Raw genomic sequence first — 27,203 nt, 5'->3', positions numbered from 1 at the left:
AGCGCAATGTTTCCAAGACAGGAAAGCGATACCCAACCAAAACGAAGTGGTTCTGCAAGTAGATTTCGCTGAAAACTTTTCAATATTTTTCCAAGACGAAATACAAAGTGCACATTGGAAGCATCCACAATTGACTGTTTTTACAGCATGCACCTGAGTTAGATATCAAGACGGTATTTCACACAATCCTACGCTATTATCAGTGATGATTTAACTCATAACAAACACAGTGTTTGGGCATTCTTAAAAATGATTACAAGTGACCTTAAGGAAAAGGTTGATTTGAAAGTTGTACACATTTTTTCAGATGGTTGTGCATTTCAATTTAAAAATAGGTACAACATTTTCAACATATGTCATGCTCCTAAGGATTTTGGGTTAGAAGTGACATGGAATTTTTTCGCTACAGGCCATAGTAAAGGCGCAGTAGGTGGTATGTGGGCAACAGTAAAAAGAGCATTATGGACAGCCATTAAAGCTAGAGAATGTATTATGAAAACACCGCTGGACTGTTGTTGGAAAACACAAATTGAATAAGATCAATGTTTTTTACGCATCAAAAGACGACATCGATCAGAATAGTTCTTTCTTAAAAGAAAGATGGGAAAGCGTTAAAATGGTAAAGAACCTTCAAAAAATGCATGCCTTTAAAAGAGCAGATGCGATCTCTGTATATGCTTCCTATTCATATTTATCTGAATTTAAACAAATTTCCTTGAAAAATACAGGTCTAGAGTATTGTGATGTCAATGATAGCGAATAAAAAAATGAAATGTTATTTTATGTGTTTTTATTCATAATTGGATTCAATAAAAAGTTTTAGTTCAGCAAAATTTTTGAATTTTCATACTAGGTCACACCCGTCCCTATTTTAAGCTTTTTTTTTTTTAAAGAAAAATATGATTTTTTTAGAAAAGTAAGTATGACATACAACCAGAAAGACTTCAAACAATGTGCTCCTCCAACATTTCTATACGCATTCTTTGGGAAATTTTACAAAAACTTCAATGAAAGTAAAGTTTTGTTGAAAGCTTAAATATGTAAGGTCACACCCGTCACAGTCTTCAAATGGCAGCTATGGTCGGAAATGATGCATTTTCAGTATGTACTTGGTATCAAACAACTTTAATATTCACATGGCTGAGATTAGTGTCTTTTAATTTAAGTAACATTTTAAAATTCTAAAATTATAACGAAAAATGTCAGTAACACGGTCACACTCGTCACAATGGAAATGACCAGAAGTAAGTATACACCGGATACGTTTTCAATTTTCCTCCAATCGATTCCTTCAAACAACCTAAGTTGTAACAAAATTGTGTTTTATTTACATGAATGAAATACAAAAATCATACTTAATCCAAATAATGACAAAATTTTAAAAAGGAACAAAATTATATCTTTTTATATTAATCTTTATAAAAATTCAGGTCTCAAAAGTAAGTATACAGTTCATCATATTATTAATTTGTGAAATCAAAAACATAATTAAAATCAAATCCTAGTATTTGGTAGGATAACCATTAGACTTTATAATCGCTTTAAGTCGTGATGGCATTGATTTCACCAAGTTTTCAGTTACAGCTGGTGGTACTTTATTCCATTCCCCTTGAAGGACGTTTTTCAGTTCTTCCTTATTTCTAATCGGCTGTTTATGTTGTTGTTGTTGTTGTAGCAGCATAAACATTCCCCATACTTACATACGGTGAATGCTGCTGGAGTGACAGTCCTTGGCCGGATATAAATCCGGGTCGTTTCGGTAACGTAGAACCGACTGTCGTGGAAACCAACTGTCGTGTTTACGTATTTGTCGCTTTAAATGTTCCTATAAATGTTCATTGGGTTGGTATCCGGGGACTGTGGCGGTGTTTTCAGCTGTTTTCGCACATTGTATAACAGCCACTCTCGTACAATGTTGGATGTGTTTGGGGTGATTATCCTGCTAGAAGATAAACGTTGCTCCAAGGCCCAATTTCATAGCGCTTTCTTTTAAAATATTTTTCAAAATATTTAAGTAACCATATCGGTCCACATTTTCGATAAAGACCAAGTTTCCAACCGCGTTCGCAGCCATACATCCCCAAACAATCACAGAGCCCCCCCATGCTTCACAGTGCCGGTCATATTGTTTGGATCCAATTCCGCGTTAACTTTTCTCCAAACTTTTTCGCGGCCATCAGATCCACAGATACTGAACTTACACTCATCAGAAAATATGACTTATTTCCAAAACGTTTGGTCATATTTTTCATGATCTTTTGCGAATGAAATCCGTTTACTCCGATTGACCTACTCACGAAGGACTTTTTCCTAACACTGCGCCCATGATAACCAGCACTATGCAAAACCCGGCGAATAGTTTGGGTGCTAAATTGTTTTCCAGTCTCATTTTCAACGTGAGATTTCAATTTGGGGGCACTTATTTTGTGGTTTGTCCTGATTTTGCTTTCTCTGGGGCTTAAGAGCGGCGGACGCCCACAACGCTCTTTATTAGTGGTGTTTCCCGCACTTTTATATTTATTCACAATCTTTTGAACTGTAGCAAAACTCCTATCTATCAAACGGTCGATTTCTCGCAATGATTTATGTTCCTTGTGATATTTTATAATCAGTTTTTTTAAATCATCAGAAAGCTCTTTTCCTTTTGGTCCCATTACTAAAAATGTCGCAAAAATTAATACAAAACGTACTTCTCTAAATTTTTATACTCACTTTGATTATTTCCTGTTAATATATAGTTTTAACTTTTTTAATCAATGCGTAAAAATAAATGTTATGCTAACTGAACAATCGTTTGCTGTATACTAACTTTTGTGACATAAATTTCGCTGCCATCAAAGGCAAAGCAAAGCGTGGACAACGGTACCTAAAATTTACAGCTAAATTAAGGCGCATATGAAAGCTTATCCCAGTACTCAATTACCATGTGTAAAATTTTTTGATTACATATTAAGGAAAGCGTTAGCGTCAAATAATTCCATAAATCAGGCTCCTGTATACTTATTTATCTCACCAACTGTAAGTTAAATGCTTGCTGGGTTGACGACTGCTGTATACACTTCTCTTTAACTGTATTTCAGTACAAACTGCAAATGCGGCCGAAAAAACCTAATTTTTAAACTTCTCCTGGCGGTTCTATAGGGACCCTAGGAAGTTGGGACTTTCAAGCTAGATTTCACGGGGCAACCGTTGAAGCAACGTGTTGCAGCAACGTGTTGCAGCAACGTGTTGCAGCAACGTGTTGCAGCAACGTGTTGCCTTTGTTTAAGAAATACGTTGCGACCGTTGCTTCAATCTCAGTATTGTGTATAACTGTGGTGCAGGAAAGGTACAAGCGGAAGATACGTAAAATTAAATTTTTTAAATGATCGACGAAATGCGTAAAATTACTTCTCTTATTATGATTGACGAACTTTTGTACGAAAATGAGGAAGAAGAGATGCAACAAAAGAAGAGAATATTATATTAATAAAGGGTGTTTTTTTTAGAGGTTAGGTTTTCAAGTTGGCACTACTTTTTTCGTCTTTTTTGGTCTTTTTGACAGCTGTCACTTGATTTATGCTCAGTTTGGTTTGCCATTTCATAATGAATAGACTTACACCTGAACAACGTTTGCAAATCGTGCAAATTTATTACGAAAATAATGGTTCGGTTCGCGCGACGCATCGAAGAAAATTTTGTTCAGCGATGAAGCTCACTTTTGGTTGAATTGGTATGTCAATAAGCAAAATTGTCGCATTTGGAGTGAACATAATCCACAAGCCATTGCTAAGACGCCGTTACATCCTCAAAAAGTCACTGTTTGGTGTGCTCTATGGGCAGAGGGAATCATTGGTCCATATTTCTTTAAAAATGAAGCCGGCCATAATGTTACAGTCAATGGAGAGCGCTATAGAACCATGATTAATGACTTTTTCGTGCCTGAATTGGACGATGTTGATGTGGACGACCTTTGGTTCCAACAAGACGGCGCTACATGCCATACAGCCAACGCAACAATCGATTTATTGAAGGAAACTTTTGGTGAGCGCATTATCTCACGCCGTGGACCTGTGGCGTGGCCTCCAAGATCGTGCGATATAACACCGCTGGACTATTTCTTGTGGGGCTATGTGAAGTCGCTTGTCTACGCAGATAAGCCCGAGACGATTGACGTCTTGGAAGAGAATATTCGGCGCGTTATTGCTGACATACGGCCCCAATTGCTGCAAAAAGTGGTCGAAAATTGGGCCTCTCGGCTTGAATTTATTCGAGCCAGCCGCGGCGGCCACTTGCCCGAAATCATTTTTAAAACATAATGGCAAACCCTTATATTTATAATAAAGCTAAATTCTTGGCCATAACATTAAATTATATACGTTTTATTTCATCTTGAAAAGCTAACCTCTAAAAAAACACCCTTTATTATATTTTTCACTACTTATATCCCACAGCTCTCTCAAATTTTTATATTCGTTAATAAAATTAACATAATTTTCATTATTTTCAATTGCCATTTTTTCCTTTTTCACTTTATTTTACTCCGCACGAACCTTCTTCGATTGTGTTCAACGAACTCAACGAGTAAAAGCAGTAAACAATGATACACACGAAGCAACGGTTGCAGCAACCTATCCCAAAAATCAAATTTATTTAATATTTCAGGCAACGGTTGCAGCAACACGAAAATCATTTGGCAACACATCTACACACGAGACAACGGTTGCTTCAACATGGCCGTGTTGCTGCAACGGTTGCCTGGTGTGTATTTAGCTTCACAGTTATAATGGTGTGACCTTGCTCTTTCTAATGGACGTAGCGGGCGGTGCCACACCCCCTCCCCCTCTATTCAAATATATCGTGGTAGTAATGGAAAGTTTTGCCAAAATTACAATTAGGACTACCTTACCGTCAGTGTACTACTCAATTTACTTCCAGCACAACACAAGTTATTTAGCGAGTTGAGGTAACTTATCCATGCTACAGAGCAATCGTTCAGTGCCGTCTTTGTAGAATTGGATGTGCTACTAGCAGATACCGAAGAGCCAGTACTACTCAAGGAATCTCTTTGCACCACTGCACTTAGTGGACCACATCCACTAAAATCAAATTCATTCTCCATAACGAATACTTGTTAAATACGAAACTAATTTGCTGTCTTTATGATATTATTAAATTACTCAAATTCTATTAGTTAAGGGCAAATGTATCAGCTTGTAATCGATAACCGATTAACATTAATTGTTGTGCTCTAATGAGCTTATACCAAGAATGATAGAAAGAAGATTGCGCCCATCAGAGCGTACGTGACGTCACGTTTGCTGAGTTGAGAAGTATTGCCAACCATTTGCTCTTCGCAATAAATTTAGTGCTTTTTTATACCCAAAATGCAAAAATTTTTAAGTTTCGTGTTTGTTTCTTTTTTTTAATTTAAAGCTACCGAAACTTTAAGTTAAAAAACAAACTATATTAATAAACAAAAAAAGGTTAAAAAAGGTCACTCTGAGAAGATTTTAGTGCTAATGAAAATTTTTTTACTCTTATAAAATTTGATAATTTGAAAGTGCAAATTTAATTTTTGGCTCCATTTAAGGTTATGCAAAAATATTAAATGCCCCTCTCTCAACTCTTCTTAAGATTGAAAACCTTTTTACACATTTTAAAAAGCCTTTGAATTTATTGAATGCGAACTAAAACCGTTTCTTCCGGTCATCAATGCTTAGTGAGACATAGGGCATTAAGAGTTATATTCATTGTAAAAATAAACAAGAAAATACCAAAGAAACCATACTGACATTTTTACAAAAAGAGTACCTTATCTAGTTACATAACTTCAAATATAGCAAAAAAGTCGTTCCCTTAACAAAAGAGTCTCGCTTAACAAAAAAACCTCATAAATTAAAGTATAAGCATAACACATTTATTTAAAAAAACACACATTTTAAAGACAATTTGTCACGCATACAAAGTTCTTTAAGTGATTCAATAAAAATTTGTTGGGTTATTTTCTTTGAATGGGCATTTTAGTGCGTTTTTATATCCAAAGCTAGGCAACACTGCAGTAGCGAGAGAGAGATTTAACTGCCGAAAGCAGAAGAACCCCAACAACACCTGCAATCGCGGGCAATGCCACCAGATGTTAAAAAACAGTAAAGCTAAATAAAACTGAGTGAATTATTTAAATAATTATTAAAAAATGCATATTTTACAAAATTATAAACATGACATTTTAATTAGAACAGCTAGAAAAATGTCATGAACAAAGAACTAAAACTCCGAGACTATATAACAAAAAAAAAAAATGCTAAATCAAGTTACGAAAATGGTAATCTGGCCATACTGGAGCTAAAATCACGTAACTAGTTGTCAAATTCGCTGAGCGCAAAGTAACGGGACCACAATAGGCGCCATCTCATTATTCTTTCCATCATGAGCATATACATTTCAGTTCAGTTTGAACTTTTTACGTAGGTAAGTGGGCAAAAATAAAATTAAAATAAATTAAAATTAAAAATAAAATGTAATCTGCTTTGAAAAAAACCTTTAAAGCGGAGTGGTGGGGGGTTGCTTGAGGGGTGTATCACCATCTTAAAACTGAAAATTTCACTCATCGGAAACATATAATTTTTAAATAATTTAATGTTAAAGTTGCTTAATTTAGCGAAAAGTTGGTGTTGCCATACACCTGAAATAAAAACGAAGTTCGTATGCAGAGATGCTCAGTGGAGGGTTGATTGTAAATCTGCAGTATTCTTTGCTGTAATTTAAAATTGAGAAACATTTTTGAATATATAAACATACAAAGCAAGCGTCGTAGGAGAAAATTTAAAATAAAAACAGTGCGATTGTCTGGATTATGTTATGAACGTATTTAACTCATCGAAGCTTACAAACAATGATATTCAATATCGCAAAATATAATAAAGTAATTAAAAACCAAAAATTACAGTTTATAAGTATATTGTATTGCTTCGATCAATTTTACAAACGGGTCCTCATGCTTTTTATAATCAGATATTCTCCACAAAAACTCGATTATCATGTCTGTTTAATAAATGAGGTGGTTTTAGTTGTCGTTATTAAAAAACTCGTTTTGCGTGTTAAAACCATTGATTAAAACGACATATGCGTGTGTGTGGTAATGAGGAATAATAACCCCCATCCCCATCATTAACATTAAACTGAAATACTTCGTTTGAGTTCATATTTTTGTTTTCAGTTGCAGGCATCCGGCAACACCATACTGTTGTCATTTGAATCTTCTTATTCGCGATTAAAATTGGAAAGTGATTATATGGACAAATGCATTTGCATTTAATTTTAATGAAAATAATTCGAATACAAGTATGTTTAGTGAAGTGTAAAAAAATATATAGAGATATATTTGAATAGATGGCGGAGGGGGCGTGGCACCGCCCGATTTTTATTCGCACGATTTTTATTCCAAACTTTCAGTATTTATAAAAATATTTGTTCTTGTAACATGTGTATATATTTGAAAACAAAAAAGCCCCTATATAAATAATAAGAATAATAATAAAAGAAATGTTTCCTTTTGTTTGACTGGATTTTTCTTATTTCGCTTTGTTCTTCTCTCTCATTGTTCGTTTGACAGTTCGCTCCTCACATCTATTCTGTACGGTATGACAAACGTTTAGGAGAACATTTGTAATAATAGAATTTGGAGTATTATTTAGTAAAAATAGCTTTAAATCGAATCTTCATTTAATAAAGAATGTTTATAAGTGAATATTGTTACTTTTCTGTGTTTATATTTAAGCGAAATAAGCGTCTGTAATAGGGCATTTTTTCAAGCTTATGAAAAAAGTAAGCATTTTAAACGTTAAATATTACTATTAATTATTAATTGTAATGTATTAAAAGTACTATAAATCAAAAGGCTGATATAGTGACTACATTTGCGTGTTATAATTTTTAAATTCAGTCCACGCACTTAGACATTATAAGCAAATATATCGTGATAGCAATGGAAAGCTCAGCCCACCAAATTAATCTACCCGTTCAGATATGGCAGATTACCTGCAAAATTGACAATCCGCTGTTAACACTGTTGTGAAAGGGTTTTCTTCATAGAAATTATTTTGGTGGAATATTTCGATGTTTTTGGTTTCTTTAATTATTATTAACGATATGAAGAAAATATAAGGAGAAGGAATAGCTAATTTAATTGTGCAATTGGCTGCTAATAATAAACAGTTGGAGGAAATCCGTATGCGACGTTTACTCAGGTTACAAAAAAATAAGGCAGCAATACGCATGCGAAATTCGATATTATATTGTGTAATAACAAGAACAGGCTAAAGCGTTTATGGACACATAAAAGCAAATTCTTCAAAGCACTCTCCTCAGCGAGAATACGTAATACAAATGTTCCAGTAGTTGTGCTAGGAGACTCAGCGAAAGATTTTTAATTACTAACTTTCTAAGTCTAGAAGAGTAGTAGAGAATGCTTTCGGCTAGTAGAGAATACCTTCTCAACATGTTAGGAAACCTCAACACAGTAAATCTAGTCTGGATTCCGGGACATGAAGGGCATGAGGGGAATGAAATGGCTGATGACCTCGCAAAACAAGGAGCAAATATGCAACTTACTAGTCCTGAGCCTTTCTGTGGACTCACGAAAAGCCACATTAATGAATTCCTCAGGAAATGGGAAGAAAGGAAATTTGCTGCACACTGGCTAAATTGTGCCGGTCAGCGTCAAGCCAGACAATTTCTTAGTCCCAACAAAGGAATATCAGACAAGCTACTCTCACTAAACAGAGTAGATCTGCGTCTTCTAACAGGATACCTCACAGGTCACTGCAGCCTGAGGTATCATTTAAATAACATTGGTCTATCAGAGACCAATGTCTGCCGCTTTTGCGAAATGGATATAGAAAGCTCAGAACATGTGCTTTGTGAATGTCCTGCGCTGGGCAGACAAAGACTTCACCACCTTGGTGGTATCGTAGTATCTCCATGTAATCTTTGGAACAACACACCCACAATAGTGCTAAAATTTATAAAAAGCCTTAAACTCTAGGGTTACAAAATAGGTCTTGCACAATAGATCAACTCTGGTCGCAGTGCGTAATGGCCTTCTAATAATAATAATGCTTTCGGTCACTTGAAAGCAATGTTTAGAAGAATTGGTAAAGGCATTGATAACGACACAAAAAATGCAACATCAATAATTAAATATTGTTGTGTTTTGCACAATTTTGTAAATGAACGTAATGATAGCATTAACAACAAATGGATCCAAAGTCAAACAAATTTCGAATTCGCAACTTAACGTCACCAATACCACAAATTCAGCGCAGAATACGTTACAGAATCAATCGCTTCGTTTTTATCTTCCTTTTAAAGGTTATTTATTTCACATTTTTCTTTTTAAATACATTTATTTTTATTAAATTAATTAAACCTACTTAAAGTTCTAACAATTTCTCTGTAAACTTAAAATTCGTATTCTGTAAACATAAAATAAAAATCATTCATTTATCACATTTTTTTTTTAAATTTTTCTTTTAAAATCTTAAGTTTGTTTCTTTTTTGGTGTGGTATATATAAATTTTGCTTAAAGGCCTCTAAAATTTTTTCGAGAATAGCATTCCGTTCCTTCTCATTTTGCCGGGCTTCTTCCTTCAGTTCTTGAATTTCTCGGGCAATCGTTTGGTTAACCGCCCGAAATTCATCCAAAACTGCATACTGGAGATTTTCATTATCCTTTCTCCGTTTTTTCGGGGGGTTTGAAGGCAATTCCAATGAAAATTCAGCCAAAGGTGCTTGCATTCGAGAAGTGCTGCTGTAGAGCATTCTTCCTCTGTCTCAATTGGAACGAGACCGTTGACTTTATTAAATAATAATTAAAAAACAATTAATATAGGCATACGACTATAAAGCTTCACGCAATAACCTACAGTTTCTTCTATAATTGCTTCTAGGTAGAAATATTTGTATCTCCCAAGGATATGGTGCACTTTATCGTAGTACTCCCACGCAGATGGGGTACCGCCTGAAGGCCCAACAACTTCCTACACATCTCTGTAAAACAAGAACACTATTTTTAGAATTACATCATAACAATTGCTATTGAACAAAGCTACCTATATTTATTTGATAATTATGTATTTGAACCTTCATATACATTCGTATTTATTTTGCAGCCTCGTAGTTGCGGCAGCTTCTCCTCCCACAACTCCAAAAGAAACTCGACCGCCTCTCTATACCAATGCTAGGGCTTTTTTCTATACCATAACAAAATGAATCCATAATTAATAATAATTAACAAACATTTTATAAGAATTTTGTTTACAGACCTGTTTTCTTTGCCGGCGTCCATTTCATTTAGTTTTTATTTTGATGTTTCTCCTCACATTCGTAACAATAATTATCGATAACACAGGGGTTGTATGACAAAAAGTATGATTCTTATCTAGGATTATTTTTTAATCTCAGATTTTTGGAGAGAAATTTTATATGAGAAATCTCGCTTTTTAATTACGGATTGGGAGTTAAGCACGAAAAAGTAGATCATCTATTTATATGTGAACGTATTATTAAGGGTGGTTCAGGAACAAACCTTATAACTCCGAATTTTCTAGAAATAATACCTTCGGCAACTTCACTATGGTTTAGCACATTATAATATATATATTTTTTTTCAAAACTTAAATTGCGTGTTTTTATATTTGTATTCGAAATATTTCAATAAAAATTAAATGCAAAGGCATTTATCAATGTCAACACTTTCCAATTTTAAATGGAAATAACAATTTATTGGAATTAACAACAGTACTCTATTGCCAGATGCCTGCAAATGAATATATTGTTACGAATTTTCTTACGATAAACTTCAAATGAATCTCTTATAATAACCCCTCTGAGTTCGATTACTAGATTGTCAAATACTTGCTTTACTTTATTTCTGACACTTTATTTTACATATACTCGTACACGTTCACCTTAAGACTGAATCACTACATGTGCTTAATAGCTATCGAAATTTCTAGATCTCACAGCTTGTATCTTTTGGCGAACTCTGTTGTTATAGCAGCTAACTTCACTGCGTCTTTGTGATGCATGATTCAATTACAGAAGGTTAGGTAAGTAAGCAGCTTTGTCGCTTCCTCTTGACAAATCGGCTCCGTTTTATTATTATTATTATTTACATGACAACTAATTATAAATAATTAATCCACTTAAGATAAGCGCTGGTTACTAGGGCTTTTGGCTCATGTTACTACAAATTTAAAGATACATATATAAAGTGTTATTACAAACTATCTTACATAAACATATTATTTACAAGTATACGTAAATGTTTTATAAAAACACTTTTAAATTGTAGTATAATAGAATTAAATTTTTTGGTGCAAATTATTATATCGGCAACACCGTTTCCATTTTGACGCTTTGCCTTATTATTATTCGTTGAAAATCGTAAACATTCAAATTTTAAAGATTTGAGTAAGTATTATAATAAAATCGAATTAATTTTCATATTTTTTTCATTATAAACTACAAACTGTTAATATTAACAAGAAGTAATTGGAGCTTTACGACATAGACATAGCGCAGCGAATAAAGATCCAGCGGCTACGTTGTCTGGGTCATATCGTTTGAATGGATACAAATGCCCAGGCTCTGAAAGTATTTGATGCGGTACCAGCTGGTGGTAACAGAGGAAGGCCTTCTCTGCGTTGAAAATATCCAGTGGAGAAGGACTTGGCTTCACTTTGTGTCTCCAACTGGCGCCGGTTAACACGAGACAAAAACGACTGGCGCGCTTTGTTAAACTCGGCAAAAATCGCGTAAACGGTTATCGCGCCAATTAAGAAGAAGAAGAATTGGTGTTAGGGTTTGGAATTAAAATGTCCCTTCCCTTTGGAAGAGAACATTATTGTCTTTGGTGGTTTAGTTTTCTACAATTTTATTTATATTTACAGTGCGAGCAAGATCTGTGGGTGTTTTGCGCTTAGTCTTCTTGGTTGAAGCTCCATTTTCGGTATCAGTCTCTTTTCTTAGTTTTTGTGATCTAATAGTCGCAAGATATGCTTACTGCTGCTTCTTTTTACTGTTTCAGTGACGGTGTCTATGCCAAGGTCGCGGTGAATATCGTCATTTCTTATGTACCAATTTGCGTTTGTGATGGTTCTTAGCATCTTAGATTGACTTCTCTGTGTAATTTGTAGGTTTGATTTACTGTCAGTCTCCCAAATTTCTAGACCGTAGATCCATGCGTATCATTGTATATCATTTGTTTGTTAAATAAGCTTAGGGTTGATTGTTTTCCTAGTAGCCAGTAGAGTTGTCGGGATTTGTTTTTCATCTCGTTTCTCTAGTTCATTATGTGTTATTTCCATGTGAGTTTTGAGTTAATCGTGAGATCTAAATATTTTGCTCTTGAGTGTATTTTTATGTCTTCTCCGTTAATTTGGATTGGATGTCTTGCAGATTTTCTCTTCGCGTATTAACATGTTGTGTTTTGTCTTTATTGTCCTCAATGCCCCATTTTTCGAACCCTTGTGCTGTAGCTGATAGCATATCTTGCAGTGTTTTTGTTGCTGCTTCTTCATTGTTGTCAACTGACATTAAAACTGTGTCGTCTGCAAATGTAGCTATCATTGATCCTCGAGTAGTTGGCGTTGGTATATCTGCTGTACATACTAAGTATAGTATGGGGTCCAGTACGCTTCCTTGCGGTACTCCAGCTGTAACCGTCAAGATTTCAGAGCACTCATCGTCGTATTTTATGAAGAAGTGTCTATCAGTAATGTAGCTTTTAAGGATATTAAACATGTTAAGTTGTAAAATGTTTTTTAGCTCATATAGAAGTCTTTTGTGCCATACTGTGTGAAATGCTTTCGTGATGTCCAAATATCCGGCAATGCAATATTTCTTCTCATCGAAGTCGTCTGTAATTTTGTTTACTACTCTGTGAATCTGTTGCACAGTGGAAGGTTGTTTTCGGAAACCGAACTGGTCTGAGGGGATAGCGTCTTTTTGTTTTAGAATCGCATCAATTCTGTCAAGCAGTATTTTTTCAAGCAATTTGGCGAGGATGGGCAGCAAGCTAATTAGTCTGTACGAGTTAGCAACAGTGGCGTTCTCGTTTGGCTTGGGGATCGCTATAACTTATGCAACTTTCCATGCTTTTGGAAAGTATGGTAGCCTAATTATTCCGTTGAAGAGGTCTCGTATGTAGTTTATTATAGTATCGGGTAGCTCCTTTAGTATTTTTCCGTTTACTTGGTCATATCCCGGTGTCTTTTTGTCTTTAAGTTTCTTTATATACAATAATATGTTATAATATTTTACTTCTTCTTTTGCGTGATCTGCATTTTCAATTGTGTTTGGAAGCTCAATGTTTTTACTATCCATGCTATTTGTACAATAAATATGGGTTTAAAGTGGTCAGCTAATGTTTCAGCCTTTTTTTCTTGTTCTTGCTCATGTGTTGGAATGTGTTTTTATTGGAGGCTTGTGTATGGTTGTTTTAGTGAGTTTTTTAGTTGCTTTCCATAAGGAATAGTTGATAGCTGTAGTTGTTTCGAGTCTGCTAAGGTACTTCTTCAGTTAATTGTCATTATGTTCTTGGAGAATTTTTTTGAGTTCATTTGATAATTTGTTTAGTTTAATTTTATCGGCTGAGTGTTTGGAGCGTTGCCAGTCTTTTCTAAGTTTGCGTTTTTGTTTGATTTTGTCTAAAATAAAAGCAGGGATTTTCTTTGTTGTTAAAGTGTCTAATTTTGGTGTCGATTGTGCAACTGCTTTTATTATGTTATCGTTTAAGTATACAACTACATAGTCCAGTTCGGTGGAGGATTTCAAAGAGACTCTAGCTTCCATGATTTCTTTTATGACATCACGAAATATATTTCAGTTCGCCTCATCATTACATAGTGAGGAGATGATTTTTCCAACAGGTCTATCCTGGAGCGTTATTATTATTGGTGATTTTATTGGCATGATTTTATTGTAATGTTTTCAGGAGTCAGGTTTTTCATAACACAGAAGTCGGTTAAGTCAGGACGTTTTTTCTCAGTTGCCCAATACGTCGGTTCTCCTGTGTTACTCTTTGCCTTAATGGCCTCATATAGGTGTCATCCTTTAGTGGTTGTTATTCTAGATCCCATGTTACGTGCTTAGCATTGTAGTCTCCCATTGCTAGGTATCGGTTTCCAATTGATTGAAGATAATCGAGGTATTGGTGTTTTGTATTATTATACTTGGGTGGGCAATAAACAGCTGATATATTTATTGGGCCAGTCAAAGTGTTGATGCAGACTGTAGTCGCCTGTATGTGTTCTGCTTTATAGCTATCCATTTCTACGCATTTTATTGCTCTTTTTATAATGATAGCCGCGCCTCCATGAGATTTGTTGTCAATGTGATTTGTATAATAAATATCGAAGTTTGGAATGTTTATATTGGTCTTCTCGGTGGCATGGGTTTGGGAAATAAGCATTATATCAGTTGCATTGTCGGTTAAATGTATTTTCAATTCTAATAAGTGGCGGTATAGTCCATTAGCATTCCAGATAGCGATTATTAATTAATTGCTTATCAAGTTTTGTTACAAGTATTCATCATGTTGGTCATTTGAGCAACTAGTTGTTTCATCATTTGTTTCAATTCTTGTAAGTCGTCTTGTTGTTGTGTCGGGTAGGTGTTGAAATTTGAACTTAAAATTTGAAAAGGTCGAGCCAAGAAGCACCAGGAGATTTGGTGGCTCACTCAGGCTAAAAAGCCCGTTGCATTTAAAGCTCTGGAAAGTGGGTAGATAGTCAAAGAGGGAAGGAGAAAAGTATCAGAGGATAGGAACTAATAGACACAGAGATAGAGATAATAGTCCTGTGAGAATTTTCCAGATTCTTTGGCAAATATGTAAATATCCTCCAGTTTTAGAGAATGAATATTACTCATTCGCATGGCATCGGAACCCAAAACTCGTAGCCGTGCTCTAGCAAAGGCAGAACACTCATAGAGAAGGTGCTCAGTGCTATCCGCCTCCTCCCAGCATGACAGGCACATTGGGTCCTCAATGATTCCAATGGTGGTCATATGCTGACCACATGGGTTGTGTCCTGTAATGATACCGACCATCAACCGAACGTCTTTCCTTCTAAGTTTTAATAGAAAGTTTGACAGTGTTCTGTTCGGACTTGTCACAAAACACTCTGCAGTTCTGCAGCGTTCTAGACCGGACCAACGCTTTTTCTGTAGATTGTGTACATAATCGCTGATCCAATTCATGATTCCTGCGGAACTGATTCCGATTATTGGCTCTGGCCCCTGTGGTGGAACCGCTGATCCACGGTTGGCCAATTCATCGGCAATTTCATTTCCTTGAACACCGGAGTGTCCTGGAACCCAAATAAGTACAAACCTGTTTTGTCTTGCGACAGAATTAAGCTTCTTCTTACATTCTTGAACAATCTTTGAGGTATGCTTCGCGTTCTCCAAGGCCTTCAGTGCAGCCTGACTGTCACTGAAAACTCCAATCTGTTTCCCGCTCCATCTCCTCTCGATTATCCATTCGGCTACTTTCAGGATGGCAAAAACTTCCGTTTGGAAAACAGTTGCCATTTCCCCCATATCATAGTGATACTTATTACTATCGTTTAAGTACCATCCGACTCCAGACCCTATTTCATTCTTAGACCCATCGGTAAAGAAAATATCCGTCAAACCTCCCTGCATGCATTCTGGATTGCTCCATTGCTCACGCAATGGAAGTCTGACATCAAATTTCCTTCCAAATGAAATTGTGGGTATCAGGTCGTCTTTAGGTGCCAAAAACAGTGGATACTGCTCAGATAGCAACTTAAAGATTTCTCTGTGTCCCGAAGTTCCGTCTTCGTGCCAGAAACCATATTTATGGAGTCTACATATCGCTTTTGTTCCTGTTGTATCTTCAGATTCAGGGGGAGCAAATCAAGCATAGCATTTAGGGCATCACCAGAGGTTGTACTCATGGCACCCGTGATGCATAAACATACACATCTTTGTAGCCTGTATAGTTCCCGGATTGTGGACTTAACCATGCTCCGTCGCCAACAGACCACAGAAGCGTAAGTGGTGATTGGTCTGATCAGTGCTATATATATCCATAGGACCACAGCAGGTTTCAGACCCCAGGATTTACCAAAGGCTCTACGGCATTGCTGAAAAATCCTCAATGCGCGATTCACCTTCAATGAAACGTGTGTCTCCCAAGTCAGCTTCTTATTCAAGATTACTCGTACATATTTAACTTCATCGGAAAGACCAAGTGTCACACCTTTCAGTGTTGGAAGACTGAGTCCACCCAATTTCCGTTTTCTCGTAAACAAGGCTATGGTTGTTTTGTTCGGGTTAACGGAAAGACCTTGTCTCATGCACCACTCATCGATTTTGTCAAGAATCCTCTGCACTTTCGTGCAAAGCCTCCTTAGGGACTTATGCGATGTTAGCGCACAGACATCGTCCGCTTATGCTTGCACATGAAAACCGAGTTCCTGCATCTCCGCTAGTAGAGAGTCTACGACGAAGCACCACAGCAGTGGAGAAAGAATACCCCCTTGAGGACACCCTTGCTTGACCCTGACTGTGATTAGTTCGTCACTGCTTTCACCAGCGGTTAACAGCCTCCCAGAGATCATGGAATACCTATATCCATTTTACAATGATTTGATTAACTCCGTGTTGTTCGGCAGAAGAACATATTGAGCCGAAAGTGGCATTATCAAAAGCCCCCTCAATGTACACGAACACGCCCATTGTGTATTCGTCAGCTTCCAGCCCGGCTTCAATCCTACTAACAAGATCGTGTAAGGCTGATTCACATGATTCTCCACTCTGGTAAGCGTGTTGATTTCTACTAAGTGGACTTCTCGGCAATATCTCCACTCAAATATGTTTCTCCACCACTCGTTCTAGACTTTTCAACACGAACGATGTCAAACTGGTTGGTCTAAAACTTTTTGCTAGGGAATAGTCATCATTTCCTGGTTTCGGAATCAATACTACTCTTACGCGCCATTGGGATGGTATATAACCAAATGCAAGACAGGCTGTGAAGATCCTTTTCAGGGCTTCAATCAGCCTGTCTCCTCCTTATGTAAGCATTGCTGGATATATTCCGTCAGGTCCAGGTGTCTTAAAGTTCTCAAAGGAAGATAAGGAAAACCTTAATGATTCTTTTGTCACTATCCGACTACCAATATACCAGCTGTACCTAGAGGTTCCACCGTTGCTACCGTTATTGTTCATGCCACTCTCAGCTTCAGAGAGAGTTCGACTACCCGGAAAATGGGTTTCGAGTAGAGCATTAAACGTTTCCGATTTGGAAATGGTGTATGAACCATCAGGTTTTCGAATGGAGTCCAGCCTTAATGAGCGGTCTAGATGAAGGACCTTACAAAGTCTCGCTGTTTCCCCCATATCTTCGACGTTACTGCAGAAATTTCTATAGGTTTCAAGCTTGGCTTTCCGTACTTTTTTCTTATATTCTCTCTGTGTAATTCGATGATTAGCCCAGTCCTCTTCTGTTTGGGTCTTTAAAGCCTTATCAAGAAGTTTTCTGGACCGTACACGAAGCTTCGACAGTTCAGGGTTCTACCAAGGAACCGCTTTCCCCTGTCAACTTTGCCTGAGTGGGCACAGTTCCTCAAAGCAATTGATTAAATTACCTTCTAATTTCTTAGTAGCATCTTCAATCATTTCTACTGATTTGAGTTTTTTCAGGTTTGGTAATCGCTCTGTCACAAGCTCACCATACCTGTCACAGTCCACATTTCGAGGATTCCTACCGGAAGGTATTGATATTGTATCAATTCCCAGTCGGAATTCGATAAAACGATGATCGGAGAGAGAGTCCTCTTGCAAAACTCGCCATCGGTTGATTTGATTTCCAACTGACCTATTAGTAAGTGTTAAATCAATCACACCTTGTCTCCTTCTGGTCACAAAAGTTGGTTTGTTATCAGTGTTTTGAAAGACCAAATCGGATTACAGGATAAAATCCAGTAATTTGAGACCTCTGGGGTTGCATTTGCTGCTTCTCCATACAATGTTATGTGAATTTGCATCACAGCCCACTATTAGTCCCAGATTATTGGATTCTGCGTACTTGACCACTTCTCTTAGGTCCCTCGAAGGAGGTGGCTGTAAAGAGTCGTAGGGAAGCTAGGCCGAAACTATGATAGCTTCGTCACTGTTCCCACTTTTCAAGTACTTTATTTTTGCAACAACGATATCTCCGGAGCATAGCTCTTTTAACATCGTGTGCATTATAATACATGCTCGCGGTCTCACATTCCCTTCACAATGAAGTATTTGTCCCCACGACATAGCACCCAGATTCTTGTATTAGTATTATGTGTGGGTTTGTTTACAATATTGCATACCTACGGCACAGGAGAGCCGTAGACGCTTGGCTATGCTGCAGATTTATCTGTGTAAATACTACTTTAGTCATGAGACTGAGTATATTTAGCGCTTTGCTCTCCACCTTATCCTGCACACGGAAATGGATTCGCCACAGATTTAGGTGAGGACGGCACCCGTACTTCGACTTCAGCACCTTGAGCGACCCAAGATCTGCCTGATACACGAGTATACTCTCCAGAGAGTCGTGTCAAGATCTTTGTTTGTGAACACGGATGCGGGTGAGGAGTTCTACTGAACTACAGGAAGGACCTGGAATCCAGACACTCGCTCGTACCAGCCTTCTTTGGTACTCTCAACAAGAATGAACTTGCTGGTTTCGCAGGCTGGAATTTTTGCTATCTCTTTTTCCAGCCATTCTCGGGAAAAAGCATTGGAACAGTGCACCTTTACGGTGTCGTCCACCACGCTTTTCCCCTTGAAAGACGGCGCGTCTTTCGTCTCACCGATAGTTTTCCAAAGATAGCTGTCAAGATAGTCTTGTTGCCCTTTGGACAGTAGACTGTTTTGTTTGTCAGTATGTATCTCCACCGTCATTGCTTTTGCTGCCATTCTCGGGAATGATTCACTAGACGTTGGCGAAAGAGTGTGATTCGACATTTGAGGTCCCTTAGCCTTCGCCTTGTCAGGCAAACGTTTGTCTGCCTTGGATTGGGTCGAAGATGCAGACATTTTTGAATTCCGTCTCTCGACTTCCCTCTTCTTTGCCTTTCTCCTCTTCCCGATCGTTGGCACAGACCCCGTTTCATTTCCGAAAAGTGCAACGTGACAGAGGAATCCGCTGTTCTGCCACGCTTTCCCGTTTCCATTACACGTGTCGAAGTTGACGGAGCTTGAATACTTACCTTAGCTAATGCTTCAGCTTTCTTCGCCTTCTGTTTTCTTCGATTGATCAGCCTTGCGGATAGACCAACACCTGCGTTCGAATCACCATTAACTTCAGTCTTTTTACCGGTATTTACCTGATTCGCACCAGGTTTGATCCATCTGAGTCTACTGAGATATTGCCCGCCATCTCCACATCCTCCAGATCTTGTTCAGTTGTTTCGGATCGTTTCGATGACGGTGCATGTCTACACTCACTCGGCTCTCCATTGGCATAGCCAATGTGCCATGTTTCACCACTAGTAGTGCGCTTTCTCCGGAACCCTGGGTGTCAGTTTCGGTCATAGGGGGGTGTGGGGTTCGGGCCTGCACATCCGATGCCCGAGTCGTCGATTAGAAATGCATTTTATAACTTCAATTGATTGTGATAAATTACAGCTAGATGTATATACCGTGTCTTAAAGGAAAGACGTTTATATGCTGACAGATAAAAAGACAGTGAATACAAAAATGTATCGAAAGTAACTTTAATTAACGATAATATAAGTTCACAGGAGAGTTGCCACGTATGAACTATTATGGTTAAAGATTTGAATGCATAGATAACTCCAACACTCCTCCTCTTTCAAATGATATTAGGCCACATTTTTCCCTTAGTTATTTAATGCGCACTGCTGTCAATGGCTTAGTTAAAAGATCACCACCCATATACATAAAAACATATCCGCTGTTTGATTTTATATCAACGTGATTTTCTGCCCAGTTAGGGTGAGAATATCCGATGAGGTTGTATTCGGCGTCGCTTCTTCCAAGAGCTAAGGATAAGTTTGCGGTGCCGTGCAAGTACTTAAGTATACGCTTGAGCTCATTCCAGTCCTCTTGATTTGGACTAGATACCTTCTGGCCAAAATAGATATACTCGCCTAAATGTCGGTTCGAGTATTTACACTAACGTACAGGAAACTACCAATCAGTTATCTATACTTTCCGTTATTAATTAGCGGATCTGATTTTTCACCTTTACCGTATTAGAAGGCCATTACGCACTGCGACCACCTTTACCGTAAGACGCAGTCATGGGTATTCGCGAGATATCTTTTCAATATATGACTTTTGGTTGAGTGTATAAAATCCATTTGTTTTTGTGATTGTCAGTCCGAGGTAATTTTGTATATCTCCAAGATTCCGAATTTCCTATTTTGCTTTCAAAGCATTTTCACACATTCTGATTAAGTCCGCTGATCTGCTTGCTACGATCAAGTCATCAACACAAATAAGTACATAGCAAAACTCACCTTTAGCTGCGTATTTGTAAAAACATGCGTCATTTTTGCTTTGAATATAATCAGCATCTAATAAAACTTTATGTACCGCTTGGCTCCAAACTCAGGTTGATTGCTTAAGTCCGTAAATACTCATCCTCTTCTACTCTGAATCCTGGAGGTTGCTTCATATATATTGTCTCTTTAAGTTCCCCGTTTAAGAATGCTGTTTTTGCGTCTAAATGCTGCACTATAAGGTTTTCTTTCGCTGCAATAGTAAGTAAAATTCGAAAAGGTGATTGTTTCGCTACAGGTGCAAATATGGGATCGTAATCTGTTCCAAATTTTTGCGAAAAACCTTTTGCGACTAAACGAGCCCTGTAGCTAGTAATTGAACCTTGACAATTGGTTTTGGTTTTAAAAACCCATTTTCAACCAATGGCTTTTCTGTTGAGTGGTAACTCACACAGCTCCCATGTTCTATTATTTCGAAGTGATTGCATTTCCTCTTGCATGACTGCTAACCATTCTCCTTTATGCTTGCTTGCCAAAACTTCCTTTAAACTTTTTGCTTCTAAATTACTCAGTAAATCCGCTTCTTTATAAATTACCATTTCATTAGCCCACCTCGTAGCACTTCTGCCCTTATTTGTCCTTGCTGACCGACGAAGTTCTGTATCGCTACTTGAATCCGAATCACTTTGCGGTTCTTCTTCCTTTTGTAGTGTGTCTATATCGTTGGTAATTTCTTCATGGGCTTTTTCATTCGTGCCATTCTGATCATTCTGCTATTTTGTAGTATGACTATATTCTCCTCCTGAATCTGGTTTATTTTTAATTCGCTATCCGTGTGTAAGAACTTCACATCACGACTGATAATAATCTTACCAGTTTTTGGAACATACCATCAGAATGCTTTGGATGTGTAGTCATAGCCAACTAAAATAGATTCGATGCCTTTTGAAACAAGTTTTTGTCTCTTCTCACTTGGTACGAAAACATAGCATTTTAACCCGAACCGGCGCACATAGGGGTATTTGAACAATCTAAGGGGCCAAAAGTATTTTTTGGGTTTAACGTGTGCTAATGGATGTTTCTGAATAAAACCAACTAAAATAATGAACTTAAAACATTTATTGAATGAAATATAATATGAGAATGAAGAAAGATTTACAAGATCAAACATAAAAAAATATAAACAATTAAAAAAAGCATCCAATCAAATGGTATTATCTAGATTTTCTTCATCGCAACGTGAAGAAAATTCTAGGTTTGGATCGGCAGGCATGAGCATTTCCAATATTTCTGGCAGAAATGATTGGGACTTTCTTCTTTTTATTTGCCTCCTAGAGCTCATTAAGGGGTCCGAGCTTAAAAGGAGGCGGTTAAAAATATCCCTGTTGCAATTTTCTCTAGTAAATTTTCGGGCAAAATCTAGCCGGTAAGAGCGGAAATGCTTATTTCGGGCTTCTGCAGCCTCTTCAGAGAGCTGGCCAATTGGTAACAAAGTACTTTTTATTATAACAGCTCCATGAATAAGTATTTTGTGCATTGTGTGTGTCATGGGATGCCACGGATAAAGATCCACATATAATCGAGCAGTTTCTGTTGCATATATATCATATTTTTCAGGATTAATTTTATGACCACTAGAAATTGTTTCTAGAATAACTTTCAGTCTATATATTGTATTAATTCGTAGCTGATGCCTGTTATATCGGATGCTAATTGAGGATTGTCGAAAAATCTTCGGCTTGTGTTACCGTCATTGGTATTACCGAAATTCGCCTTTGGCATATCTATTAACAATCCCGTTTCTTGGCGAAACCTGTCCTGGATCTCTTGTTTTCTCTCTTTCTCGAGGCTTTTTTCAGTTTCTCTTTTTCTTGCTCTATATTTTTTACTGGCAACTTATAAGCCAAAGGGAGAATGCTCTCAAATATTCTTATCCTGGCATGTAATACCGAAAGGCCGAATTGAATAGCCTCGAAATTAACATCTATTGTTTTATCCAAATTGTTGAAATCCTTTGAGGTTGTGCCGCAAATGTAGCAACGACTGGTTGATGTGGTTCCTGTGGCAGCATTACAAACCTTTCCGTCAACCATTGTCATTATAAATTCGTGTTTCCGACAAAATCGAGGAGAATTTGGATTTTCCCATATAGTCTTTTCCATGTTTTGGCCGCATACTAATTTTACAGGAACAAAGTAGCTTTGAAAAATGTTCGTATCTGAATCCGTATCATTTTCAATCTTTTGTTTGAACTGGGTCTGTTGGGACCCGTCGCAACCCCATTTACAAATTAATTTAAGGGTCTCACATTCTTGGACCTTCAATGTTGTTAGTACCTCTTCCAGGTAGTCCGATAATCGTCTAACGGTAAGGTCGACCAAAGGTTGCAATTCGGCTTCCGCACCCGTACTATTTACAGTGCAAGATTCTGGTGGCGGATAACACTTCTTTTTTTCTTTTTGTAAAAGACTATAACAAGGAAAGAATTTCTTATTTGTTCTTCTTATTGTCTCGTATTGGTCTCGTGTTAGATCTGCATCGATGAACATTTGCATTGCTTCCTGGACAGATAAGGGGCAAATTTTATCTTTTGATGACTTTGTTCGATAATAGGCCTTTTTATATTTGGTTTCGCGAGTTGGCGAAGTAATGATTTCTTTTAGCACATTCGAAGCATCTCGTTTTCCTGACTTTCTTAATTCTACTTGCGCAGCATGCACGATAAGGTTTTGATCAAAATTAGAGCGCATTTCCTCAGTTTTTCTTCTTTTACTTCTTTCGCTCAGATCTCCAAAAGATTTACTCGGTCGTCCTGTTCGATTTGAAGGACTGTCAGCAACAACGGGAATGGCGAAGGTTCCGTTCAGCGAAGATTCATTACTTTTTACGAATACCGCTTCTTTATAATGAGCTTTAGTCCATCGATTTTTAAATTCTGATTTGAAATGTGCAAAATTGCTTTTCAACGTCTCAATTTGTTTGTCAGAGAATCCTTTAATAGACATAAACTGATCTTTCAAGAAATTTAGCCTTGCCTCTATGTTGGGTAAATTTTCATTGTTCATGAGGTCAAACAAGTACTTTCTAGTCACAATCCTCATTCGCGATGTTCCCATTGAACCTAACACAAATAAATATTTCGCTTAATCCCTTGTAATGGAAAATACCTTTTTCATAAAATTTTACCAACAACATTCAAAGTACTAAAATACCGTTTATCCGGACTTATCCGGATCAAATTCTTTGATGAATTGTCGAAACAAGGTACATACTAAACAATTACAATCGAATCTTAACCGGATCTATCTCGATAGTATTACTTATTGACTAACAAATATTATTTAAAGAAAAAAAAAATAGTTTGAGAAGGTGTGTACTTATAGGGTTGAAAAGTTAACTTTAATACTTGAAAATTATAAAGATTCTAATTGATTTCATTCATTACTAACCTGATGCTTCAGAATCCATAACTCTTTACTCCGCTGTTGAACACAAAAACATAAAATTTCACTTTTAAAGTTTGGGTTTTGCAAGAGTGCCGAGAACAGATAACGTACACGAGGTGATACGATCGAATTCCGACTGCCGTTATCGTATGTCAAATGCTTGTAGGGTGCGCGGGAGGGGCTGGCTTTTGTTCTCGGAAGGGTCAGGTACCTCAGGAAGCCATTTTTGTAAATGTATTTATTGTTTTGTTAAATGGACTTTTGACCCCGTAGATCTTTCAAATACCTGTATGTGCGGCGTATGTCCTCTATATTTGGTCTTGTACCGAATCAACTTTCAAATGGTGTCTTTTGTATGCCTATAGCAGGAAGACGATTTTGGATACAATTTACCATCATTACAGCTTCGCCCTAAAACCTATTTTCGACTTTGGCCTCTATGATCATTCAGCGAGCCATTTCTATTAGAGTACGATTTTTACGTTCTGTAACCCCGTTTTGTTGCGGACTGTACGGAGCAGTACGTTGTTACTATTTGCCATGAGTTTCTAAATATTTCAGAAATGTTCTACTCATATACTCGCTACCTCTATCAGTCCGAATCATTTTCGGTTTCTTGATGAACAACGTTTTGCATATTTCTATGAATTCTTTAAATTTTTCGAATGTTTCTGATGTTTCTTTAATAAGGTAAAGGGTGGTATATTTTGATAAGTCATAGATAAATGTGAGTACATATGTTTTGTCTGACGGTGTGGTAGTTTGCATAGGACCACAAACGTCTGAATGTACTAAATCAAGTGCTTCTTTTGTATTTGTAGACTATTTTTGAGGAAATTTCATTCTTCTGATTTTGCCTTCTAAGCATACCTCATAATTTAAGATATTTTTTCGACCGCTGCTGCATTTCTGAAATTTTACACTTTCTTCAAGGTTTTCAGTTGATAAAGTTCTGACTACCTTAATATCTCTATGACTGAGCCTTTTGTGCCATTCGTGAACGCACCCTTGACTATAAGCTAAATCACGGTTCTCAGTACTGTAAATCTTGTTAAGGGGTAACACCACTGTAGAAATTTCAAAAAATTGATTTTTTTTTATAAGCTTAAAAAATTCTTTGAACCTTTTAAAATACAGAACAAAAAGTTTTATACGTTACCGAAGTTTATTTCATAAATATTTTAAGCTTTTAACCAAGCGTTAGTGATTGCTACCTAACGATTTCTCCAAATTTCCAAACTTTAAACGCGTTTTTCTCAAAACACGTTTTCTGAAATTGGCACGCAGCATAACTCAAACAATTTTAAATATTTTTAATAAGGTTTTTCATTACGCCTGTATAATAACCTTCTTAAGAGAAGAGCGTAAGGGATTTTCGATAGATTAATTTAAACGATTGTTATAACTATTTAAGTGCCGTTTTTTTAGTCCAAAATAGAGTTTTTTTCTTCAAATGCTTGCTAATTCAACAAAAATAAATATTTTTTAAATCCCCTACGTGTTTCTCTAGCTATTTTTATCTAGATTAAGAAAAAAAATGTTTATTTGTTCCAGATTAAAATTTGCACCCTCTGTGCTGCGTGCCGCGGAGCTCCTTCAAGAGAAACCACATTACAAAAATGTCTCCAATACCGCCATTTTGTAAAATTTTTCGATCAAACTTTGTAGTTTTGTAGTTTAGTATATAAGTAATAACTTCCCAAATCAGAGTGACTGTTTTCCCTTTCTTTCTATACAAAAAAATTCTTTAAAAATCGTGTTTATTTTACGCGTGTAGAGTGGTGTTACCCCTTAAATGTTCGCAATTTGTAGAGGTTTCCATCGATATAAGCAACAGCAACATGATTTCTCTCTTTAATTATTTCACAACCTTTGCTTGAAAAGGTTACGTGTACCCTTTTGCTGTGAGTTGTTTTACAGAAATTAGGTTACCATTTATTACAGGAACATACAATACATCCGTAATATTGACTAAACCTTTGTTCCCGAATTTATTTATAAAATTGATAGCTACCGTTCCTTTGCCTGTGTGTAGTACTCGTTGACCGCTTGCAACAAAAACAATTTCATGGGGGTTTGGATTAAAATTTATAAAATGTTCTTTATTTCCTACAATATGGCAAGTCGCTCCTGAATCCACTATCCACCCGCTTTCAGTTGATGTGGTGAGTTAATATTACTCGGTATTGACACTTTCAGCCAAATTTGCCCTTCCCCTTCTTTCCCCTTCTTTGCTAACCATATTTTTTATACTTGTTACATGTGCTTTTAAAATGTCCATCTTCTTAACAAAAAAAAAAAACACTCGTTCTTTGTCGCTCACTGTTTTTAAAGCAATTTCCGACTTAATTACTATTTCTGTCTCTTTCTATTCGGCGTTTATACTCAGAAATTACCTTTGAGCTTATCAAACCCGATGTCAATTCTTCGTTACGAGCTTTAAGCGCGGTTGTGAGAGTATCGTAACTTTCCGGTAACGAGCCCAATAATGTAGTACTTATGAAAAGTTCCGCCTTTATTTCGCCACTTAGGGCCAATAATTTTTCAAATAACTCATTTATCTCTTTGACGTTCCCTTCTTCTTCAAGCTTCTGCCTCACAATCATTCTTAAAATGCTTACTCGATTTCCTGGTGTGTCTTTTTCGTGAAATTCTTTTAACTCACTCCACGCTGCCTTCACTGTTTCGCAGTTCCTTATATGTTGTACTTGACTGTCTTCTACATTAAGCGCAATTGTAGAGTGAGCCCTTTGATCCGCTTCTGTCCACTGTGATGCTACTGGACTTGGCACCTCCTGAGATAACGCTTTCCATACGCCTTTTCGATCAGCAGCATTTGCATTTTGTAGTGCCAGTTAAAATATTTGTCGCTATTTATTTTGCTATTGAATATTTAGATTTCGCCATTCTGTACAATAAAATTTGCTCGTTAGTAATTTTAAATGTTTCTAGGTCTTGAAGTGGCCCATAACCTGTTGCATAAACCTGTAGAACTAACTAGCATCCGGATAATTTTACGAATAATGGAAAGCACTAATAAAGGGTTTTTCAATTGGCGCGGGTCGATTTTGGCGCCCTGTGGCAGCCATTTTGTTTTGGTGACATCTGTCAAATCTTTTGTTTATTATTCAGTTTTTTATGCCAAATCATCATGGCAAGTTACACGATTGAACAGCACCTTCAAATGATAAAACTCTATTATCCATTTAAATGTTTGCTTGCCAGAAATTTCTTATGA

General features: G+C 36.9%; 1 protein-coding gene and 1 long non-coding RNA gene across 3 annotated transcripts in view; both read right to left on the bottom strand.

The window, feature by feature from the left end:
- LOC129241075 (uncharacterized) overlaps positions 1-5,215 on the bottom strand; it is a 61,917-nt gene extending 56,702 nt beyond the window's left edge. For both annotated transcript variants that reach the window (XM_054877227.1, XM_054877228.1), the window contains exon 1: positions 4,889-5,215. In XM_054877227.1, the coding sequence (XP_054733202.1) occupies positions 4,889-5,101 (213 nt within the window). In that variant the 5' untranslated portion in view covers positions 5,102-5,215. The remainder of the gene's footprint in view (positions 1-4,888) is intronic.
- A 4,582-nt stretch (positions 5,216-9,797) lies between these two features.
- LOC129240794 (uncharacterized) lies at positions 9,798-10,176 on the bottom strand. Its single transcript, XR_008582103.1, has 3 exons — positions 10,092-10,176; positions 9,906-10,029; positions 9,798-9,835 (listed from the first exon to the last, which is right to left on the bottom strand). It is a non-coding gene; the product is annotated as an uncharacterized LOC129240794 (long non-coding RNA).
- Positions 10,177-27,203: the final 17,027 nt, after the last annotated feature.

The sequence above is a fragment of the Anastrepha obliqua genome, chromosome 3 (genome assembly GCF_027943255.1).
Source record: "Anastrepha obliqua isolate idAnaObli1 chromosome 3, idAnaObli1_1.0, whole genome shotgun sequence".
In the NCBI taxonomy this organism is placed as follows: Eukaryota; Metazoa; Arthropoda; class Insecta; order Diptera; family Tephritidae; genus Anastrepha; species Anastrepha obliqua.
The sequence above is the reverse complement of the archived record's forward strand: the minus strand, read 5'-3'. Positions and strand labels throughout refer to the sequence as shown.